Below are 23,504 nucleotides of genomic sequence, written 5' to 3'. Positions count from 1 at the left end.
CCCTGACAGCTGCCCTTTGACAAGAGGGCAAGACAGAGGTGCTGCCCCTATGAATAATCGGCCCAAGACCAGGATGAAAGCCAAAGGCAGCATGAGTGCCTGGTCGGGAGGTGGTGAAAGAAAGGTAAGACGTCCCCAAGCCTCTCCAATCCTGGCAGCCTGGTGTTGGTCACTGCTCCAGCTGCCTACCTCCCCCAGAGCTGAACCCCAGTCAGTCACCCAAGGAGATGAGGCCACGGCATTCCACAGGATCAATATTACATCTGGAACTGCATTCGTTTGTGTTCTAAGACTCCTTCTCTCTCTATTTATTTTATTATTATTATTTTTTAACCACACCATGTGGTGTGAGGGATCTTAGTTCCCCGACCAGGCATCAAACCCACGCCTCGTGCAGTGGAAGTACCGAGTCTTAACCACTGGACCACCAGGGAATTCCCCCTTCTCTCTCTCTCTTTTTTTTTTTAAGATTTATCTTTTTTTTTTTTGGCTGCATCAGGACTTAGCTGTGGCACGCAGGATCTTCATTGAGGCATGCGGGATCTTTCATTGTGGCGCATGGGCTTCTCCCTAGTTGTGGCGTGCGGGTTTTCTCTCTCTAGTTGTTGTGCGTGGGCTCCAGAGCGCGTGGGCTCTGTAGTTTGCAGCACGTGGGCTCTAGATGAGCCGCACGAGCTCAGTAGTTGTGGTGTGCAGGCTTAGTTGCCCCGCAGCGTGTGGGATCTTAGTTTCCTGACCAGGGATCAAACCTGTGTCTCCTGCATTGTAAGATGGATTCTTTACCACTGGACCACCAGGGAAGTCCCCCGCTCCTTTTTAAATAAAACACTGTTCACAGTTGGTTGGGATTTAATATATTCAATATTTAGTGGCAACCGAAAGAAACAAGTTAGAAACTATTCTGATATAAATAAGGGCTCTTTGCCATTCAAACCATTCTTATGAAGTGGTTCAAAACAGGCTGTACCTTGAAGTGACAAACCTCAGCCCAGAAGAACAGCAGGAAGAGAGGGGACCTGAGAAATGCAGAATGCCCCGTAGAAGAGTTCCTCTCCTCACCCAACCCAGACATGAGCTACCTCCTTCTTGGAGATTTCACTCTGGCAGGACTGAACTAGCTAAGGGCCCTCTGCATGTACGAGCACATTTTCACATTTGCTTGACCCCTGTTAAAAGCCCTCTTCTGGAAAAAAAACAAACAAACCCTCTTCTGCCTCTAAATGTTTGCCCTCAAACTAAAAAATGACTGCCAGAGACATAGTATCTTGAAGTGTTTTCTATTTTTGTTGACCCTTTTTCTTTACACATTCACAGGGTGGGCTCAGAGAAATGAGCTCGCAGATCCAGCCCCGACCCCAGACACACGACCAGCCTCTAATGAAGTTAGAGGCACCGCCATTGGGGTTTGCTGGCCAGCGTTTGGACCACACGATCCAGTACCAACCTGAAGATGCTTCTTGACCATCTCATCACTTATCCCCAGGTGCCTCTGGCAGGCCCCAGTGTTACAGAAGCAGCCGGTTCGCACGTGGATGTTGTGAAGACTGGCCATTTTATCCACCTGCGGATTTAATATATGACATGGAACCAGTGTTAGGAGTGTCCAGTTTTACTCTGATTGCCTGGGAAGGGGTTTCAGATCCACACTTGGACCTCTCTTTCTTAACAGTAAAATGAAAATATGAGCTTGGAATTCTGCTCTAAGCGGCCATGATCTATCGTGGGTTTACTAAATACATTTTATAAAATGTTACTGATAATTAAATCTTATCCAGTTGGGCTATAAACATAGGCCTGAGAAAAGTGAAAGACATCAAATTCACACCAAACTCCAATTAAGAGCTCACATGTAAAACAATCTGATTTCTTAAATGAGCAGACATTTTTCCAAAGAAGACACACAAATGCCCAACAGATACGTGAAAAGGTACACAACATCACTAATTGCTAGGAAAATGTAAATCAAAACCGCAATGACATCAGCTCTCAAATATCTAATAGCGAGCATCTAATATCACACCTGTTAGAACAGCTATTATCAGAAAGACAACACATAACAGGAGGTGGAGAGAATGTGGAGAAAAGGGAATCCTCGTGCACTGCTGGTGGGAATGTAAACTGGTGAGGAACTATGGAAAACAGTATGGAGGTTCCTTAAAAAATGTAAAATAGAACGAATTGCTGGAACTTTGATCCAGCAATTCTACCTCTGGGTATTTATCTGAAGGAAATGAAATCACTGTCTTGGAAAGATATCTGCACCCCCATGTTCATTACAGTATTTGCACTAGCCAAGAAATGGAAACAACTTAAGTATCCATCAAAGGATGAATAGATAAAAAATATGTGATTTATAAATATTATTATTCAGCTATAAAAAAGGAAATCCTGCCATCTGTGACAACGTGGATGGGCCTTGAGGGCATTATGCTAAGTCATAATGAAAACTGCTAAGAAATGAGTCAGACAAAGACAAATACTGTATGATCTCACCTACATGTGGAATCAAATCAAAATTCATAGATACTGAGAGCAGATTGGTGACTGCCAGAGGCAAGGGATGGGGGTCGTGAAGGTGGTCAAAAGATACAAACTTCTAGTTCTAAGAAAAATAAGTCCTGGGGATGTACTGTACCGCATGGTGACTACAGTTAACAACACTGCATGGCGTGTGTAAAAGTTGCTGAGAGAGTAAGTCCTGAAAGCTGTCATCACAAGAAAAAAAAATTGTAACTATGTGGTGATGGGTGTTAACTAAACCTGTAGTAAATCATTTCCCAATATACATATCTATCGAATCACTGGGCAGTACACCTAAAACTAATACGATGTTATACATCAGTTACATCGCAATTGTTGAACAATTTCTTTAGTAAATTAATCTTTGAAAAAAGAGCCCACATGTCTCAAGGGAGATTCACAAAAATAAAATCTGAGGGCGGCTGGGACGTGGGGCAGCTCCTTGGCATCCTCTGCTTCCGGGTAGATTCCCAGAGCAGGAATTAGCAGAGCTACCAGTCAGAGCAGCTCTGCCTCAGCTCCCAGCCCAGGCTGCAAACATTACTGTGTTGACACTGTGTGTTATCGATTTGCTTTCATAATGTCTCAGACTTTGGGTTGAATCACAGAACTAACTGCTACTCAATCCAGAAGTTCCAAGGCTCTTTCCCGTCCCCTGGAAGCTAGGCAGGTGATTCGTAGTCACAAGGCTCAAAGGTGAGCTGGCACGAGGGATGTTTATCCCAGCTCTTCTGTTTCTGGGTCCAGGGCTCCATTCTCCCAAGGGCCTGGGGGCCCAGTGAGGGTCCTCAGCCCTGGTGACTCAGGTTAAACTTGGGGGAGTGCCCTAAATGCATTCAAGGAAACAAACACATCTTGCCCAGTCAGAGAAGCCTTTGAAACTTTTCTCCCTGGGAAGTACAGGTGGGGGACACAGACACAGGTCACCAGGTGGTCAGCCTGGCCTCCCCGCTAGGCAAGCGCAGCGGTGTTACCTCCCACACACCCTTATGGGGACTACACTGTCTTCCCTTTAGCCGTCTCCCCTGGATGGTCAGAGTGAAAAGAAGCCACCTCTGCTGGTGAAATCCAGGAGTTCCCTGCTCTCTGAGGTGAGACCTGGCGGCACCACTGGGTCTGGCCTACTCCACCTCCAGGATCAGGTGGTCTCCATTCAAGGGGCAGCCCCTAGGAAAGCCCCTCACTCCCCGACCCCAACTCCAGCCAAGCTGAATGAGAAGTCTCCCCCACCCACCCCGTATCCACTATTCCAGCAACCACAGCCACAAAACAAGCCACCCAAACCTGGCGGCCTAAAACAATAACCATTTTATTGTGCTCACGGCTACAGGGGGGTCAGGAATTCAGAAAGACCCCAGAGGAGATGGCTTGTCTGAGCTGGGAAGACTAGAAGGCTGGGAGCGACATGACGTCTGGGGCTGGAATCACCTGGACACTCAGCTTCTCATGTATGCGTCTGGCCTCCAAGCCAGAAGGGGTCAAAGCAGACAGTCACCATCATGCCTGCTTTTGGCTTCCTCACAGCATGGCCGCTCAGTGTAAAACTCCTTACACAGTAACTCGAGGCTCCAAAAGTGAACGCCCCGGGGAGCAATGCTGATGCTGCGGGGCCTTTTCTGACCCAGCCTCCAAATCCAAGCAGTGTCACCTTCTGTAGCATTCTGTTGGTTATGAGTGAGTCATAGACCTGCCAAGATTCTAAGGGGAAGAGACAGGGACCCCACCTAGAAGAGCATGTGGGTGGAAGAGGCTGTTTCGGCCACGTTTACCCTTCATACTAATTTCTCATCACAACTTCATCTCCTCTCACCCTGAGACCTTTGGAATCCCACACAGGCTCAGCCAGTGCCCAGCCAGGTGAAGGAGTTGGCTGCTGGGGCAGGATGAGCGCTGCATCCAGGGAGGGTGAGAAACCGGCCTGACCACAGTGCAATAGAGCACTTGCTTCATACCAGCTCAGTGCTAAGGGGCTGTGTATTGTAACTCATTTAATCCTCGTGACAACCTATCAGCAGGGAAGATTGTTACCCCCATTTCACGGAGGCTTGGGGAGCTTACATTAACTCACCCAAGCTCCCAGAGCCAGCAAGAGGCAGTCCAAATCTGAACCCACCCTCTTATCCACTGGGTAGACTGACTTCCAACAGAGGGGAGAATGAAATTCGGAGACCTGGATGTCAAAAACAAGAACCCAAAATCTTCTCACAGAAGGCTCAATTCTTTCACGCATCCCTTGAAAAAGAGACAGCCAGACCCAGCCATGACGCCATCTGATCTTTCCGAAGGCCCCCCAAATCCCTGTGGAATTCCCACATGTGAAGGAGCCCAGGAAAACCCAAGATTCTCCCGGGCCGGCACAGCTGGCCATGCCTCAGCCTCGGCCTCCACTCATAGGATGAGCTTCCTCTACAAAGGCACAGAGGGAGAAACCCATCCTGTGCGATGCCTTGGAGAATGAAGGTCCTGGTGAAGTCAGCCAGGCACCCAGATAGGCTCCCTGAGGGGGAGGGGGAGTCTTCCTCTTGAGGCTTCTCTGGGCAAATGGGGGGCGGGGTTCTTTCACTGCTGCTTGGTTCAAGCAGAACCCTGTGGGCCCACCACCCCCCGCCAAGTACAAAGGCTGCCTCTTATTTGTAGAAAAGCTGAAGTCTCCCAGGCCTCCCAGAGTCACAAAAGAAAAGGCTTGAGCAGTTAATGATTAGGGCAAGAGAGTCACAGATTCTGTGTCTGATGAAAGAATGGGATTAATGCTATTGCTTGTAATAATCTATATCTTTGTGGGCATAGGAATAACTGTAGCTTGCTCTGCCCATATATGTGAGCGGGCAACTAAAACTGTCAACAAAGAGATGCTACAGACCCATGTCGACGTCTTTCACTCTAAGATCTCGACACCTTCTCTCAGCATGAAGCAGTTACAGAAGATGGACCTTCACTCCTATTCCCATAGAAATGTAATGATGTCTGATAGTGGGGATTTGTAAGCAGCTCTTTTGCCCCTTTTCTGTTTGTTCATTTCTGTTTTCCTCAGACAGACCTTAATTGTAAAAATGAGATCACTAGGTAACATTTAACCTAACTCCGGACTTCTGCTCTACTGAATGTACACAGTGCCTTGCTTAACTGGTTGATTCCTTTCCTGGATTAAAAGGTGTAAGAATGAAGAATTAAGTAGTTAAAGAATGACTGACTCTCTAATTAAGTAGTTAAAGAGTAACAGCTTCCCTGTTAGCAAATTTGCAGGCGGATAACAGGGGCAAGAGAACATCCAATTGCAGGTGGACCATGAGGACAAGACAGTACCAAACGAAGGTCAGAAGTCAGTGGGTGTGCACGCAATGGAAAGATGATGAAGAATCCGATCTCCTACCTTAATGGTTAACTGAGACTCTTTCCCCTTTTTCCCTTTAAAAATTGTCATGGCTGAGCAGAATCTTCGGAGTTGGTCTCCGGACATGAGTCCACTTTCTCCCCAGATTGCCAGTTTTTCTGAATAAAGCACCTTTCCTTTCTACTGACACTTGCCCCTCGATTATTGGCTTTTGAGTGGTGAGCAACCCAACCTGAGTTTGGTAACATGCCTGCCACAGCACACTTCATGGTCGCTTGTCTGCCCTCCTCCACACCCCTGAAAACATACACTTATTTTAGGTTTGAGAACGAAACTTATTGTACCAATAACCTAGAATAACATATTTGAGAAGGCAAACCTTTGGCCCCGATGCATTTTCCACCATCCCTCAGAAGCATTTACAATCCCCTGCTTCTGAGTGGTGCTGGGCTGTGTAAGTGAGGGGCAGTGTGGGCTGGGGTCTTCACAGTCAACTCACCCAAGAGACAGCTTATGGTTGTAGAGTGCTGGCCCCTGGACACCAGTGAGAACCAACATTTCCCCCAGAGAATATTTCCCAAGTTGGTTCCTCAGAGAGTTTATGGCTATTCAGAAGTGGGGACAGGATTCCTTGAGAAATGGATTTTGTTTGAGAAATTCTGGGTTTGACAAAGGTGTATGGAGATAGTGGCTTTCAAGGGAAGACGAGCACTATCTTCCAAACTTATGTGATGATCAAATCTGCTCCTCACGGAAGTTCTAGAAACTCGGGCTCTGAGAAGGGCCTTGAGCTCCCCATGCCCCGTGTGTGACAGCCCATCTGCTGACCACCTAGGGCCATGTCTGAGTGCTCAGTGTGACTCCAGATTTCTTAATGTACTGGGCAGTGACCAGCTTACTCAGCTGTGGTAAGGATCCAAGCTGTTCCCAAACCTGAATTGTTTTCATGGGAAAATACATACAAAGGGTATATCTACAGAAACTACTTTATAACCAATCTACCAAATCCTTTGAACTCATAATATGAATGAACTATGGCAGACATAAGGGCTTTTGTGCTACTAAGGACATCATTCCTACTTCATTAAAAAAAAAAAAAGAGTTATGAGTTCCAAGCAACATGCAAACAAATGGTGGTAAGAGGCCCAGAATTTTGTGTAACACTATGATATGGTCTGACGTATCAGTGGGGCTACCAAGCTGTTTGTACATGAAACGGCATCAGACAGGCTGTTCTGTCTACACTATTTTAGGGTGTCTTCCCTTGCTGGCAAGCTTCAGCTGTCCCCTCCCACTGCCATCAGAGACTCGACCTCTCTCTTCCCATTTGAAATTGATCACCTGTGGCTAAATAAGGAGGGCTGAAGAACTAAATAGCCGTGCTTGCTAGAACAAGAGTAAGGAGCCTCTAAGGAAGGACCAGTGGCCTCTCCAACAGTGCACAGCATTCATCATGGCTATTGCAAAGGCCCAGAGGCCTTGACTGCAAATTTCAGGGCTCAGAAAGGCTTCAGAATTCCAGACAAGAGTGATTCTGCTGTGAACAGGTCAGCAAGATGAAAAGAAAACCCACCTGGGAGTAACCAATGATGTTCCCATTGTCATCGAGCACGTTGAAGCTGATGACTGGACCCTGAACCTCTGGGCTGCTGAACTCAGAGTCGCTGTAAATCTGCACGACAGGGGCTCCGTTGGGGTACCGGAGGGTGGACAGGGCGGTGTAGGTGTACTGAGCCAGGGTAAAGGTGTGCTGCCTGATGTTCTCCATTCCACCTCAAAACAGTTATGAAAACAAAAGGGGATCATGAACTCTATGTAAAATTCACTATCTCATTTTTAAGAAAATGAGATCATTATAACTGGCAAACTTGGACCTCATATTAGTGATTTTAAATACTTGTAAATAGTTCATGGTACTGCCCACATGATAAATGATTAGGTCATTTGTACCGAACGACAGTTTACCACTGCTGCTTCTGTGGAATTTTTCCATAGGAATTGTTGTAGTCATCTTCCTTTTTTTTTTTCCCAGCTTTTTGCACTTTAATGTGTAATACTCGAGGTACAAGAAAACTGCATCTAACATTGTCCTAAATCAAAGAAATCAGATCAGTCATCGAGGGCTCCAGAGTGAACAGCATCTTCATAACCTCCATGCTTATTGTCTTTGCTTTCTGGGTATAATTTAATAAGATCATCAATTTGAAGGATGGTGATTGCAGCTTCAGTTGCAACTTTCAAACTCTTAACTTTACCTATGGTTGGTTCAAACACCCCTGCTTGTTTGTTGTCTCAGGGTTTACCATTGACCAAGTCAAGGCCAATCCATTTTAGATTTTTGCGTTCTGGGTTAACTTGAGCCTCATTATGAAAAGCTCTTAATTTTGCAATCAGATCTGTGGAGTCTTGGGCAGCATTAACTGCAAGAGTATTAGGAATAACAAGAAGAGATCTTGCAAACTCGGCAATAGCAAGCTGTTCCCAGGAGCCCGTGCTGGTACGTAGTTTTTGAGGTGTATGGAAAGGGCTGCTTCTACTGCACCCTCAGCCGGAGCCACAGATTTCGACTCCAAAACTCTTCACTACACAAAGAGCTCCACCCCATCACACATGAAATCATTTGCCCCACGTACGATGACTGATGCAGAGGTGTGAGCCTCAGTGCTATTTTAAAACAGTGAAATTCTTAAATCAGTGCTTTAATAAGTCCATGCAGAAATTCACTCTAAGTGCCTTGATGAAATCCTGCTTACACAGGACATTTAGACATGGAAGCAATGTCTAGACCATGGAGAAGAGATGAAATGGTTACTTCTCCTCAATTTACAATGGCCCAACATTATTTTACCCCAAGCGTATAACTGCTTACATCATTGAAAGACTATAGCAGCCAATAAAAGGGAAGTCATCTTCCTTTAAAAAAAAAAATGTTACTTAAGCATTCAGATAATTTAGACCCTTTGGTAACAGATTGCAAAAATGTACAATTTTGTCTTTAAATGTACCTCATTTTTGCTGTTACTGTTTGTTTACGTTAATGTTTAAATCTTTTTTTTTTTTTTAGTTTCTTGGCCACACCACACAGCATGCGGGATCCTAGTTCCCCCACCAGGGATCGAACCTGCATCCCCTGCAGTGGCAGCTCGGTGTCCCAACCACTGGAGTGCCAGGGAAGTTTCCTAAATCATTTTAATATTATACAAAGCAGTTAAGGATACTTGCTATAACGTGGATGAACCCTGAAAACATTATGCAAAGTGAAATAAGCCAGACACAAAAGGACAAATATTGTATTATTCCTCTTACATAAGGTGCCTAGAATAGGCAAATTCATAGAAACAGAAAGGAGAATAGAGGTTACTAGGGGCTGGGGGAGGGGAAATGGGGAGTTACTGTTTTTTCAGTTTGGGATGATGAAAGTCCTGGAGAAGGATAGTGGCGATGCTTGCTCAACGATGTGAATATACTTAATGCCACTGAATTGAATATTTTAAAAGGGCTAAACTGGTACATTTTATGTTATATAGATTTCACCATAATTTTTTCTAAAAAAGAGCCTAATTAAGTAGGAAAAATCAGGGTTTGCCTTACTGTGGGGCTGATATTGTCAATCTGCCTTCAGAGGTGCCCCTGGCTGTGTCAGACCCTCTCACTTGTGGTTTGAATACCTTGCTAGTATCTGTCCTTGAGAAAGTGCTCGTTTCTCAATGTCTATCTTGATTATCTCCTCTTTGTCTGGATGATGCCCACTCACCTCCCTGCATTACTGTCACGACAGCCCTCCTATGAATTCTGTCTGCCCGCAGTTTTAGGCTTAGGCTGAGGACCTAAGGGTCCCCTTATGACGAGACACAGAGAGAGAGAGAGAGAGAGAGAGAGAGAGAGAGAGACGGTACAAGCAGTGTCACCCCGTTCTAGAAGCTTAGCCTCTGACAGGAGCGTCCAGAGCGCAGCAGGAGTGAGGAGTCATGGCTTACCAGACAGAGGTTCTTCCAGCCTTGTGCCTTGTGCCAAGCCCCATAAGATGGGAAGTGGCATCCATCTGTGTGTTAGCCTGTGGGGAATGTCCCCCACCTGCTCACACACCCCAAGCACTTGTCAGGAAAGAAAACACGTATCATTGCAAAGGCCAGCAGAAGAGACAGTGTTTGGGGGCTCAGGGTTAGACCTTAGCATTGCCTGGGTTTAAACCCTAGCCCTCCCAGGTTCCAGCTCCCTGGTCCTAGGGAAGGCATTCAACCTCTCTGAGCATAAGCTCCTTCGTGGTCAAAGTGGGCTCATCATAAAGCTCCCCTGTGGGAAGACCCAGCGAGGTAAGAGCTAAATAAGGCCTCAGGATCTGTAAGCATTCCCAGTGCAGGGACCAAGGAGGGCTCCTCTGCATCTGTGAGGTTATTAATCTCTGGATTTGGAATGTCTATCACTTGTTAAAATGTTCTTTTAACCGACCAAAAAAAAAAGGTCCAGTTTCTTGCTCTTGCCTCAGAAGTCATTTCTGGAAGTTCTTTAGAATCAGCTTCATCGGCATCAGTGCCGAGCTGCCATGTGCCGCTCACCTGCACAGACTCTCTCCTTATCTGAATCCCACCCAGGCCAGGGCTCCCTCGAGGACATGGGCAACAGGAAGCAAATTCCACACAGATAAAGAGGTCCACTGACCTGTGAGGCGCTCTAAGACATCGAATCCATGTTTTAGTGCTATCACGTCAAGGAAGGAGATGGTGCCATCTTCAAATCTGTAATGGTGGTGAGGGCGATGAGGTCAAGCTGCGGCTAACTCCTCCGTGTGCATTTTGTATATGTGACAACGGGGCTTTGACTCTAGCCTTAGCTGTAATCTATGGAGCCCTTGCCTCTGCTGCCTTATACAACGCTGCTCTCCCCTCTCCTTCTCAAGACAGAGGGCCATGCACACCAAGACATGCCGGCTGCCTCTGGGCCTGACCTGGTCTGCAGCTTACTTGGGATGGGCTGGCAGCGGTGATAAAGGGCCCTGAAAGACAGTCACCACCTTGGAAGACTTCAGACTTGACAAAACCTCAAGTGCTGTGGGCTCTGGAAATGCTGCCCTTGACCCCAAGAAAACACCACTGACAGGGCATCAATCCAGTCAGATCAATTGTGCAGCCATGAGGCTCTTGACAAGAGTCTATGATTCCGAAGTCTATAGGACCACAGCTATTATAAGGCTCTCAATAAACTTCCTGATTATCGTTATAATTATATTTGCATTATATAATTATTCATTTAGACAAAATCCTCATCAAGTCTTTACTGTCCATGTACTGCATGCCGGGCACTGTTCTAGGTGCTAAGGATACAGCAGTTAACGTGACAGGTAGGATCCCTGCCTTCACAGGGCACAGAAACAAGGAGTAACAAACAGCAAACATGCAGGGAAGCCAAATAAGCATCAAGCCGGGGGGTGACAAGTGCAATGAAGTTGCCTAAGCAGGAGGGCTGGCGGCTGCTTTAGATGAGATGGTCAGGGGAAGTCCTCTCCGAGGGAGATCATTCAAGCAGAGACCAAGTGGAATTAAGGGAGCGAGGGAAACTGCCCATTTTTGAAAACAATTTTGTAGGGAAAGAGAGTTCCAGGGAGAGGGGTGCAGCAAAGGCCCTGAGCAGGTAGAGCCAGAACAGCAAGGAGGTCAGTGAGGCCAGGAGCAAGACAGCAAGGCGGAGGGCTTCACCCTGGATGAGACGAGTGGCCGGAGGGCTCTGAGCAGAGAGGAGTGGAGACGGGGCCTAGATTTTGATAAAATGCCTCTGGCTGCTTCATTAGTGAGGGGGAAGCCTGGGGCACAGCGAGGAGTTTCCAGCAAGCATCCCACAAAGGGTGGTGACAAACAGCAGTCTTTATGCAAGTTGAAGTTTTCAATGGAAATACCGTGCTTTGTATTTTAACACTCTAGGGATAAGAGCTGCTCAAAATATCATTACCGGAATGTTAATATCCTTATAAAACGAATGGTAATTAATAGATATACAGAAGTAATAATGAATCAGTTGATAGTTAATTGACCATTAATAAGTTAGTAACTAATGACTCCTTAATAAATTAAACATGATTAGGCAATAACGGCTTCTGTCATTAATTGATCAATAATAAATAATTATTGATTGATCAATAATTAACAGACTTTTAGGAGAAAAGGGAGGTTTTTTTGTTTCCATCAGGGGTTGTTTCTCACTGGGTTATAGAACAGAAAAGGTTAAGAACAGGGTTCAGATGCATGTTCAAGAAACATTTGAGTTCGGTATTAAATCTCAAGCTCTAGTGCTAGGTTTACACGAAAAATATGAGGCTTCTAATGGTAAATAAATACATTCAGCTTTCTGGGAATCTTGGTGCAGCACCTGCTATAAGGCGATTCACCCAAATTGAAGGCAAGAGGTGGTACCAGCCCAGCCCACTCATGCCACGCCTGTAATGAGCTGCCCCACTCCCCTAGGTCTTCAGGTGCCCCTACTGACTAAATAAAGTTTGGGTTGTCATTTTGTTTTGCCTTTAATTTACATGATGTTGTGCCTGTCATTCTTTTCTCACTTGCTTATATTATATGCTACGTTATCACACTTGGATTCAAAAGGTTTTACATTAGCTTTCCTGTTTTAGAATCGCGCAACTATGGAGAAGTCCTAAATGAAAGAGACATCAGATAGCCTCATAGCCTATTGATGCCAACTCAACCTTGGTGCTTCACCTATATTAGTTCTAAAGAACTGTATCCTTTTAGAGATGCACTTTATAGGAAAAACATGAGGTGCACAGATCAAGTCACAGGCTCCTATTCCCACAGTGTGCAGTGGAGCCAGGATTCACTCCCCAACGATCCAGCTCCAGAACCTACACTCTAGACTATGACTCTACTGCCGAGACCATGCGCCTACCTGCAGGACCCTTGAGTCTGCACCTGGGTCTGCGGGGGATCTGAGCCACCTTCCCATACAGGCCCCGGGGCCTTCTCAGGCACCAGCAGAGTGACCAGCTCCTGGCCCCCACCTCATGGTATCTCCCACTGTTGGACCCAGTATAGATACTAAAACTGTTGGACCCAGCAGATCCCTGGGTCAGCTGCCATTTTCACCCTCTCATACCTTCAACCTTACGGTCCCCAGCCACTGGCATCTGGGGGATTCCTGGGCACGAGCCACACCGCCTGCCCCTGCACGCTGAGAATGACACATAGACCAACAAACCCAGGCAAGGAGCTGCCAGCCCTCAAACTTCCTTGGTAACCCCTGGGAGGCTCACAGAGGCTGCTGTTAGCTGTGCCCCCGAGTCTGGTGGCCTCTGATTTAACTGGTTCCTCTTGCTGACCAGAAACCAAGCTGAGCTGATACTAGCTGCTGAAATACAGCTATGCTGTCAACATGTATGCACACCTGTTCCAAATGGCACCATCCTTTTAAATCACTGCTTCAGTTGCTGCCCCCTCATGTCAGTGCTGTGGCAAAAGGCCTAGGGCCCATCCTCCTTACTCCCTGGAAGGCCTTCATCTCTTCTGCTCGCAGCCCTTCCCTGCAGGCCCTCATCCTCCCACAGCTGTGGAGAAGCCCACACACACGGCAGAGTTCACAGCCCGCTGTGGCAGCTCCAGTTGACCTCTGACTCCCGGATCCGGGCCCTGCCACCCAGCACCTCCCTTGCAGCATCCTACGGGTGGCATAGGCCAGACCCGAGCCTTGCTGAGCTCCAGCGGCCACTCCCATCGCCGGGTTACCTTTCAGCCACCGACTCTTTGGGGATATAGAAGTCTTCTTCTGCAAGGTATGCAGCGGCCGTGCCTCCTCCAAAGTAGGTTTTCCTCAGCAGAGGAGCTGAGCAGCTATTCACCAGCAGGGCGCCCAGGCCAGTGGGGAAGCCAAAGATCTTATAGAAGGAGAGGGGGACAAAGTCTGCCCGGTGAACCGACAGGTCCAGAGGCGAGGTGCCCACGTAGGCAGCCGCATCCAGCAGCACGAACCACTTCCCAGGCCCGCCCACGGGGCACATCCGCCCAGACTTGACCTCTTCTATCCAGGACAGGGGGTACCTGGTCCCGGAAAAGTTACTCTGAGCTGGGTAGCAGAAGAGATGCAGAGGCTGGCCGTCAGGGTCGCTGGCAGCGGTAGCATCCTGTTCTTCCGCCAGCCACATGTCCTCTGGCCTGACTGGGATGGAAGTGATGTTCATGGCCGCGACGACCTCCCTCATGCCCACCACAGACGTGTGGCTGTCAGTGAGGTAACAGAAGTGACTCCCGCTGCTTTCTGGGCCTGGGGGCACCCACGGGAAAGCCTCTGCCACCAGTTTAAGAGCAGCTGTGCTCCCGGCCGTGAAAATCACAGTGTAGTCCTCTGGGGAGGTGTGGAAGTGTGCCAGGATCCTGGAAGAGGCACAGCATCAGGGAACTCCTTGGTTTCCCTCCAGTGTTAAATGTTTGGAGCTAGTTGTATTTCAACTAAATACGACATCTGTCTACCTTAAGAGCTAGGAAAAAGCCAGATAGGGTTTGCCACATTGTGAAGTTAGGGCAGGGGCAGAGGAAGTTGTGGGAAGGGATGGCAAATGGGTGCAAACCAGCAAAATCACCCAGCCTCCCAAATCCCCACCCCCAAATGGAGAAGACAAAAATCCACAACTACCTTAAGCTCAGTTGAAAACACCCCTTCTCGGTCTACTGTCTGGCTCTATCATAACAAGTTTTCAATCATCAACTTGTTTAACACTGCTTTTAATACGGGCAACCCTATAGCAAAAGAGTATCATTTTCAAACTGGAAATAATTTGAAATTGTATAGATTCAAATACCTTTAGGTACCACCTAAATTATTTGCCAAAAACTAATTAATTTGTTATGTGCAAATATTAGTAAAGGGGGGAAAACTGAAAAAACAAGATGTCTAAACCTGAAATACGAAAAGAAAAAAAAAACAGAGAAAGCGTTTTTTTTTCTCCCTGAAAAGAAGACTTAGGAACCTGGGTCACTCTGGCCCCCAGGAACTCTGGCACCAGCCCAGAGCCACACACAACAGCTTGGGCACCTCAGAGGTGCCTACCTGTGCTTCTGGTCGGCCCCGCTCTGCACCTGCTCAGCCTCACCTTCCTGTCCTCTGACCCTGATGGTTATCAGCGTGCACGTGTGGCCATTTAGCTGAACGTGATCTTCCTGAAACCAGCTCAGAAGATTTGTGGGATGTGGGCAGGTGGTAGGAAGTCCATCCACCCACAGGTGCCACACAAGTTGGCGCCTCTGCTGCTCACCTGTAGCGCACCTGCTCCACCGTGTCATGGGTGAGCTTGCTGCTGCTGTTCTGGCTGTGAGGATTACCTGCCAGGTTACAAAGACAAAGCCGTTGGGTCACTACTTATAGTCTCTCCTTTTTTTTTTTTTTTTTTTTTTTTTGCGGTGCGCAGGCCTCTCACTGTTGTGGCCCCTCCCGTTGCGGAGCACAGGCTCTGGACGCGCAGGCTCAGCGGCCATGGCTCACGGGCGCAGCCGCTCCGCGGCATGTGGGATCCTCCCAGACCGGGGCACGAACCCGTGTCCCCTGCATCTGCAGGCGGACTCTCAACCACTGCGCCACCAGTGAAGCCCTATAATCTCTCCTTTTGTGTTCCTTCAAAATCGTCTCCCTCAGTTTCTCAAAATTTAAGCAAAAAATATATCATAGGACCCAGCCTTCCCCAAGTTCCAAACAGTAAATTTAATCAGGGAAGTGAGAAAATGCAGTAAGAAAGGAAAAGTCAAGCAAGACAAAATAATAATGGTTTAGCCATTAAACAAAGTCAAGGACCTTTAGTTCCTCCTCAAGGGCTATAGATAAGATTCCGGCCCTATCCTCTGAGCTATTTTATAGATACTAAAACCCACACCAGGTGGAAGAAGTTAACTGTGTGCTGTCCCTCCGCAGTTCTCCATTCACATCTGCACCGCTCTCCTCCCCTCCCTGGTTCTGGGCTGCTTCCTGAAGCCACCACAGGGTCTTGGCTCACGCTGTTCCTTCTGCCTAATCTGCCCTCTCCTCTTTTCCGAGTGAATTCCTGCTCTTCCTCTAGCATCCACCCCACTCCTGTAGAAGCTTTCTGTGACACTCACGCTGCCAACTCACCGTCACTCTGCAGATACAGACCCCCATAGTGCCGGGGCCTTTTGGTCACAGCCCTTTGCTCAATTGATAATTTACTTTTTTTACATTTTACACTACTTTACTTTTTTTTTTTTTTTTTTAACATTTATTTGGCGATCACTTGATTGAGGTCTTATCTTTACTAGACCATAGTCCATGAAGGCAGGGACTGTATTACTTTGTTCCCATTACAGCACCATGCCCCCAACACCAGAGTGGCTTAATAAACATTTACAGGGTGAATGAATGAATGAATGAATGTTCCTCCTGCTGTCCCACCCTCTGCACTGTGCTGGTCCCACAGGGTCATCCCACCACCAAACACAGCACCCCGTGCCCTTCCTGCCACTGACCCCTTCTTCTGGAAGTAACCTGCGTGTCCCTGAGGCAGTCCCTCCCACCCAGCAGCACATGTGCTACAGGGACTGACCCTGGGTGCTTGCTTGCCTGACCCCCTCTCTCACGGGGCTTACTCAGCTTTGTGTGTTCAGCATTGTCCCCGCCTGTTAATGTGACATTTTATTAAGCATAGATATATTAGCTAAATGTAGTTGGCTAATGTTCAGTGCAAAATCAGTTATGCTGTGTTTTTCTTCACCATAAACATTTTCCATGAGATCTTTAGTGAAGCTTGTAAGCTGGCTCTGGGGGAACAGCGTGGCTCCTGCATGGTCAAGATAGACAGTTCCTGAAAGAAAACACAAAATAAAGCTGGGATTATTCTTCAGAGGTATTCCACTCATCTCACCTAGATCTAGTTTGTGTGAACCTGACCAGCGCCCATATGATGTGTTTAGACGTAGCACCAAGCCACTGATTTCTCCCAGCCTTTTGACATGCATCGTCTTTTTTAATATTCTTTCTCTTATTCTTTTCCATTAAGGTTTATCACAATATACTGAATACAGTTCCCTGTGCTATGCAGTAGGATCTTGTTGTTTACCCATCCTGTATATACTAGTTTGCATCTGCTAACCCCGAACTCCCAGTCCTTCCCTCCCCCATCCCTCTCCCCCTTGATGTGCACTTCTGAATTCAAGTGGAGGCATGAGCAATGGAAGAACTGCACTTTCAACATCTAATGACCCTTAGAGCCCTGAAAGCCTTCCTGATGAACCAGCTCTCTTCTGAACCTGGGAGAGCAGCCCACACAGCGGAGAAGCCCAGCGGACGTTCATGCTTCAGGATGGCAAAGCTATTTCATGTTATGACACACACCCTCTTCTGGAATTTCCGCGCAGCTTCCCAGGCTGTCAAGCCCTGATTCTACATTTCCATAGTGAGTTCCAAAGTCCTCAACCATACAACAGCTGTGACAGCTTCGGAGATGACTGGGAACGGCTGTGGTCTTTCCAGTCTCTCTCACAAACAGAGAAAGTTAAATTTAGATGACAGTGAGATACCAAGCGTTACCACTCAGACTGCCCCAGATCAAAAGGATAACTCACTGTATGGGTGAGGGTGTGGGGAAACAGGTCCGCTGTTACACGGCTGGTAGGAGGGTAAATGGGTGCAACTTCTTTATGGACAGAAATTTAGCAATATCGCTCATGCTTTAAAAATGCAAACTCCCTTGACTTAGCAATTTGTCTTCCAGCAATCTGTCTTATAAATTGTGAAATGGTCTGTCAGTGTGGACATTCAGTGCAGCGCTGTCTGTAAGAGCAAAGGGTTGGAAATGACTTAAATATCTATCAAAATGTATTTAAAATAAAGAATTTGAATACACCCATCTAGTACTGACATGGAACAAACTCCAAGATATGTTTTCAAGAACATACAATATGAATATATTCATTCATTCTTTCATGCATTTAACAAATATTTTTTGTTTTGTGCAGGATGGATTTTTCACTTATTTTATAACAGCTTTATTGAGATTAATTCACGTACTGTAAAATTTGCCCTTTTAAAGTTTATGATTTAGTGGTTTTAGTATATTCGTAAAGTTGTGCAACCATGGCCACTATCTAATTTTAGAACACTTCATTCATCCCCCAAAGAGACCCCATACCCATTACCACTCACTCCCCAGATCCACCCAGCCCTAGCCCCTGGCAATCACCAATCTATTTTCTGCCTCTATAGATCTGTCTACACTGGACATTGCATATAAATGAATCATACAACATGTGGTCTTTTGTGTCTAGCTTCTTTCACTTAGTATAATAATTTCAAGTGCATCCATATTGTAGCATGTATCAGAACTTCATTCCTTTCTTGTGACTGAATAGTATTCCATTGTATGGATATGCCACATATTTTGTTTATCTATTCATCTGTTGATGAATATTTGGGTTGTTTCCAATTTTGCCTATTATAAATAATGCTGTTATGAATATTTGTATACAAGTTTTTGTGTGGACATATGTTTTCTCCCATTTGGTTGGTTGTTCTTTCACTTTCTTTATGATAGCCATTGAAAAAAATTTTTTTTTAATTTTGATGAAGTCCAATTTGTCTATTTTTGTTGCTTGTAATTTTGGTGTCATAAGAAACCATTGCCTAATCCAAGGTCCTGATGATTTATACTTATGCTTTCTTCTAAGAGTTTTATTCTTTTAGCTCTTATATTTAGTCCTGATGATTTATACTTATGCTTTCTTCTAAGAGTTTTATTCTTTTAGCTCTTATATTTAGGCTTTGGCCCTTTTGAGTTAATTTTTTAATACAGTGTTGAAGAGGGGTCCAACTTCAGTCTTTGGTGTGTGGATACACCATTTAAGAGACTATTCTTTCTCCTGTTTAATAGTCTTGGCATCCTGTTGAAAATAAATTGACCATAGATGTATGGGTTTATTTCTGGTCTTACAACTCTACTCCACTGGTCTATGTATCTATCCTTAAGCCAATGCCACATTGTTCATTGTTTTGATTACTATAACTTTATGTAAATCTTACTTACCTTTACTTTTATGGCAGTGTAAGTCCTTCCACTTTGTTCTCTTTTTTTCAGTAATTTTTATTTTATTTTATATTTTGGCTGCATTGGGTCTTCTTTGCTGCACACAGGCTTTCTCTAGTTAACGGCGAGCAGGGGCTACACTTCGTTGCAGAGCACAGGCTCTAGGTGCACAGGCTTCAGTAGTTGCAGCATGCGGGCTCAGTAGTTGTGGCTCGCGGGCTCTAGATCACAGGCTCAGTAGTTGCGGCACACAGGCTTAGTTGCTCCGTGGCATGTGGGATCTTCCTGGACCAGAGGTCGAACCCACGTCCCCTGCATTGACAGGCAGATTCCCAACCACTGCGCCACCAGGGAAGTCCCTCAACTTTGTCCTTTTTCAAGATTGCTTTGGGTATTCTGGATCCTTTGCATTTCTATGTGAATTTTAGGATCAACTTGTCAAAAAACTGTCTGGGATTTTGGTAGGAATTGCATTGAATCTGTAGGTAATTTGGGGAGTATTGCCATCTTAACAATATTAAGTCTTCCAATCCATGAATACAGGATGTCTTTCCATTTATTTAGGTCTTTTTTTTTTTTTTTTTTTTGCGGTACGCGGGCCTCTCACTGTTGTGGCCTCTCCCGTTGCGGAGCACAGGCTCCGGACGCGCAGGCTCAGTGGCCATGGCTCACGGGCCCAGCCGCTCCGCAGCATGTGGGATCTCCCCGGACCGGGGCACGAACCCGCGTCCCCTGCATCGGTGGCAGGCGGACTCTCAACCACTGTGCCACCAGGGAAGCCCTATTTAGATCTTCTTTTATTTCAATGATATTTTGTAGTTTTCAGTGTATGTCTTGTACTTCTTTTGATAAATTTATTGCTGTGTATGTTATTCTTTTGGATGCTTTGGGAATTGTTTCCTTTATTTCACTTTCATAGTGTTCGTTGATACTGTATAGAAATTGAATTGATGTTTGTATACTGACCGTCTATCCTACAACTTTCCTGAACTTGTTTTTTTACTACTAATAGCTTTGTGTGTGGATTTTTTAGGATCTTCTGTATACAAGATTATACTCTCAGCAAGTAGAGATGCTTTACTTCTTCCTCTCCAATCTGGATGTATTTTATTTCATTTTGTTGCCTAATTGTCCTGGATAGAACTTCTAGCACAATACTGAATAGAAGTGGTGAGAAGAGACGTCCTTGCCTTGTTCCTGATCCTAATGGTCAGGATCCTTTCACCTTTTCACTCATTCTTTCACCTTTAAGTATGATGTTAGCTGTGGTTTTTTTGTAGATGGCCTTTATCAGGTTGATTAAATTTCCCTTTATTCCTAGCTTATTGAGTGTTTTTATATTCAAGAAATATTTACTGAGCATGTACTGTGTTCCAGGCACTGTTCTAAGTGCTGGGGACATAACAGCAGACAAAATAGAAGCTGGTATGATAATGACAGAGAAAGACCATAAACAAATAAATATTAACTACGTCAGGTGGTAAGACATGTTATGACTCAACTATGTAAAAAAAAAAAGACATGTACACACATATATAAATATAGACAAGCACTGGAAAGGCAAACAAGACACAAAGAGCAGCAGTTGACTCTGGGGTGGCCATAGTGGTGGCAACTGGAGTTGGGGCTGCTCCCTGGGCATTCTTCATCCTCTTTTGACACCTCTTGAATTTGGTACCATGTTAAATGTATTACCTAGCCAAATAAATTAGTTTTAAAATAATGTTCTCATTTACTAAAGATTCAGAAATAGAAAGGTACCACACCATAAGAAAGGCATTTGTCCACCCAGCATCAGGGAGACGCTCATGGGGAGCATTAGTGTCGCTATTAGAAGAAGTAGGCAAACGACCCCCAAAGCAATCAGCATTAGGTCTTCAAGAAAGGGAATTCCAGGGTCTCTTCTGGCTCATGCACCTTCAGTTCTTGGTTCCATGCAGGGTGAGTGACCATCAGTCAGCACCCAGAGGCTTTAAGAACCACTTGAACCACAACTGTGTAATCAATATGCTCCCTTCACCAAAACAAGGACATTCCCATCCAACGGGTTATGCAAAATATTTCGGCACTTAAAGGTTAAGCATTTAATTATCCAGAGCAACCCCTTAACCAGACAAATTCTCAAACCTGCAAGAAAACTTTGGGGGTGGGTAGGCGTCAGGGATAGAAAGAGGAGGTGAATCTTACATTATTGTGGTTTGGTTTGCTTGTTTTTCCCTGCCCTCTTTCTGGTTGGTTCGTTTCTGTGTGAAAAAAGAGGGGGCTATGTTCCTAGACTCCCAGCAGCGGTAAGGGTGAGTTTATAGTCCACAAAGTCTACTTCAACCATAATGTAGAGGAAATGCTGGGAAATTGTACTAGATAGATAGATAGATAGATAGATAGTAGATAGGTAGGTAGGTAGGTAGATAGATAATCACAGAGCACTGTCACAATTACAGTAGATGATAAAGGGCACTGAAGGCCAGCCTGGGATCCTGGCTATCACATCTAAACTTTACATTTGAGGAAAAGGGTGCTGTTCCCTGAGAGACAAGAAGGAAACAAGGAGGGATCTACTTTCTACTTTCCCAGGGTAGTGTTGAGGGGAGAGGTCAGCCAATGATGGGTGTGAGGGATGAGAGCTGGAGGGGATTAGGGGATTAAGGAGGAGTGATGCTGAAATAATTACCTACTGTACTATAACAGCTTCTGGGATTTGCTTCAAAAGAATGGGGAGACTTTCTCAAGTCCTCTGCACCTGTGGGTATTCATTCTATAGGTGTCTCTATTTCTGTGGGTAGGAAGTTTCTATAACCAAAAAAGTTCAGAGAGAAAAGGAAAGAGAGAGACAGACAGACAGACAGAGGGGGCACTGTCTCCAGCAGGTAAATGGGCAACTAGGAAGATCAGAGAGGCTGCCAGAGGGCCCCTGTCTCCTCCCTTGAGCTTCCCTACTTAAGTACAGACGGGGCCACTCGAGGAGGAGCGCACAGCCCTTAAAGCTCCCAAAGGTGGGTGGGGGGGGGGGGGAAATTACGTTCCGGAACATGAGAAAATGACCCAAAGAGCTGAAGTCAGCTACCTGATAACTGAAACATAAATCATGGTTGCTGCTCTGCCACAAGCAGGCAAGCGGCACCAACTGTTCACCACGACAGAATAAATACACCTCAAATCCCAGTGCCCGGAGCCACGACCTGCCCACTTACCCGGCACCCCTCCCAGTTCAAACAGCACGCCCTTCTAAGGCTTGGTGAAGCCCCTCACAGAAGGTTGCTGGAAAAGGATGAGTCCCGACCCGGTGCGGAACGCCCTCCCGCCCTGCAGCAGTGGGTTGGGAGGACCACTGGCCAGATCAAGTTTGTCTTCCAATTTAACCTGCCTGTTCCGCCTTGCGGAACTCGAAGGCACGATAAGATCCCGGTCCTCACATTCAATGTACTGGCTCGTCCTGTACTTAAAGTTCAAATTGCACGGTTTGCTAATTCTTCAGGTCCCCCAGCGAGCTGGACTTCCGAGGCATTGTTCTGCCTACACTAGTGAGAAAAATGAGACTTCGAAAATACAGACTGCTGGGAGCCATCCCAGCGGAGTCTGGAGCGCAGTCTCGGGAAGCTCCTGCACGGCGGCCGCAGCCCCTCGGTCCCCAACCCGCGCGCCCGCAGAGTCGCGGTCCCAACCCCGCTAGCTGGCCGCCCGTGCACCGCTCCCGTCCCCGGGCAATCACCCGAACAGTCACGGCCGCCTGGCATTCCTGCATTTTGCAACCCCGGTTCCAGTTGGAACTTTAGAGCCGGGTGTCTCGTGGCAAGCGAAGGCAAAAAGAATCCTCAGCCCTATTCGCAGAGGGCGGAGACAGGTGGCAAAGGACCACTTTGGTCCTACATCCCTGGAAAGTCTAAGGAGCAAGAAGTCTTGGGGTTGCAGATGGGACCTCAGGGAGCCGCGTCCACAAAGAGAGCTCGTGGACACATCCCTCCAGGTCTTTCGATTCAAAATGGGTCCCTAATGAGGTAACGCCGCTCCCGCCGGGAGCAAAAGTTCCTTCCACGTCGGTTCTAGAAACCGCGTGTCCCCCACGGCCTCCCGGCAGGCCCGGCGCAGCTGCCCCCGCCGGTCTCACCTGCCAGGCGGCCGAACTCGCGCGCCCGGAGCTCGTGCAGGCTGCGCCGGCCGTACCCGTAGACGAGAGGCTGCGGGCTCGAGTCCAGGAACTGCGCAAAGGCTAGCAGCTCGGTCCCCGACTGCCCGGCCCCGCCAGCCATGACCCAGGCCTGAGCGCCGCGCAGTCCAAGCGGGCTGCGCCGGGGAAGCGCCGAGGCCCGCCCGCCGCGACTCCGCCCCGCCGCGCCCCGGCCGCGCCTCCCGGCCAGCCAGTGGCACCGCGTCCCCGCCGAGGGGCGGCGCCTCTCCCGGCAGGCCAGTCTTGCCGCGGGCTCGCTGACTCACGGAGTTTCACTGCTTTCTGCTCTTTTCCCACCTGGGGGCAGGGGGAGGGAGTGCCAGTGGTTGTCTCTTTTAACTGCTTTCCAACGGAGTCCACGGAGACACCCCCAGACCCTTGGAACACAAAGTTCTCGTTTACGGTACCACGGGGAGGCTGATGCAAGATGCAATGAATTGCTTTTTGCTGCTGGGCATCCTGGAACC

General features: G+C 47.0%; 1 protein-coding gene and 1 non-coding gene across 10 annotated transcripts in view; both read right to left on the bottom strand.

Annotated features, from left to right (window-relative positions):
* MOCOS (molybdenum cofactor sulfurase) overlaps window positions 1-23,147 on the bottom strand; it is a 57,547-nt gene extending 34,400 nt beyond the window's left edge. Inside the window, exons 1-9 of one of the 9 annotated variants that reach the window (XM_089895076.1) lie at window positions 22,978-23,069; window positions 17,416-17,623; window positions 16,566-16,655; window positions 14,897-15,168; window positions 13,579-14,223; window positions 10,511-10,587; window positions 9,829-9,945; window positions 7,425-7,624; window positions 1,445-1,561 (exon numbers count right to left, since the gene is read on the bottom strand). In XM_089895076.1, coding sequence (XP_089751202.1) covers window positions 1,445-1,561; window positions 7,425-7,624; window positions 9,829-9,945; window positions 10,511-10,587; window positions 13,579-14,223; window positions 14,897-15,168; window positions 16,566-16,637 — 1,500 coding nt within the window. In that variant the 5' untranslated portion in view covers window positions 16,638-16,655; window positions 17,416-17,623; window positions 22,978-23,069. The other 8 variants (XM_089895078.1, XM_089895079.1, XM_022586999.3 and 5 more) reach the window with 8 other exon arrangements.
* Window positions 8,627-8,756, bottom strand: LOC115802329 (small nucleolar RNA SNORA20). The gene has a single exon (XR_004022755.1). It is a non-coding gene; the product is annotated as a small nucleolar RNA SNORA20 (small nucleolar RNA).
* Window positions 23,148-23,504: the final 357 nt, after the last annotated feature.

This window comes from Delphinapterus leucas, chromosome 14, assembly GCF_059928025.1.
Source record: "Delphinapterus leucas isolate spDelLeu-1000000601 "Yukka" chromosome 14, BTC_Dleu_Yukka2, whole genome shotgun sequence".
Classification (NCBI taxonomy): Eukaryota; Metazoa; Chordata; class Mammalia; order Artiodactyla; family Monodontidae; genus Delphinapterus; species Delphinapterus leucas.
Note: the sequence above shows the minus strand (reverse complement) of the source record. Positions and strands in the feature narration are given on the sequence as shown.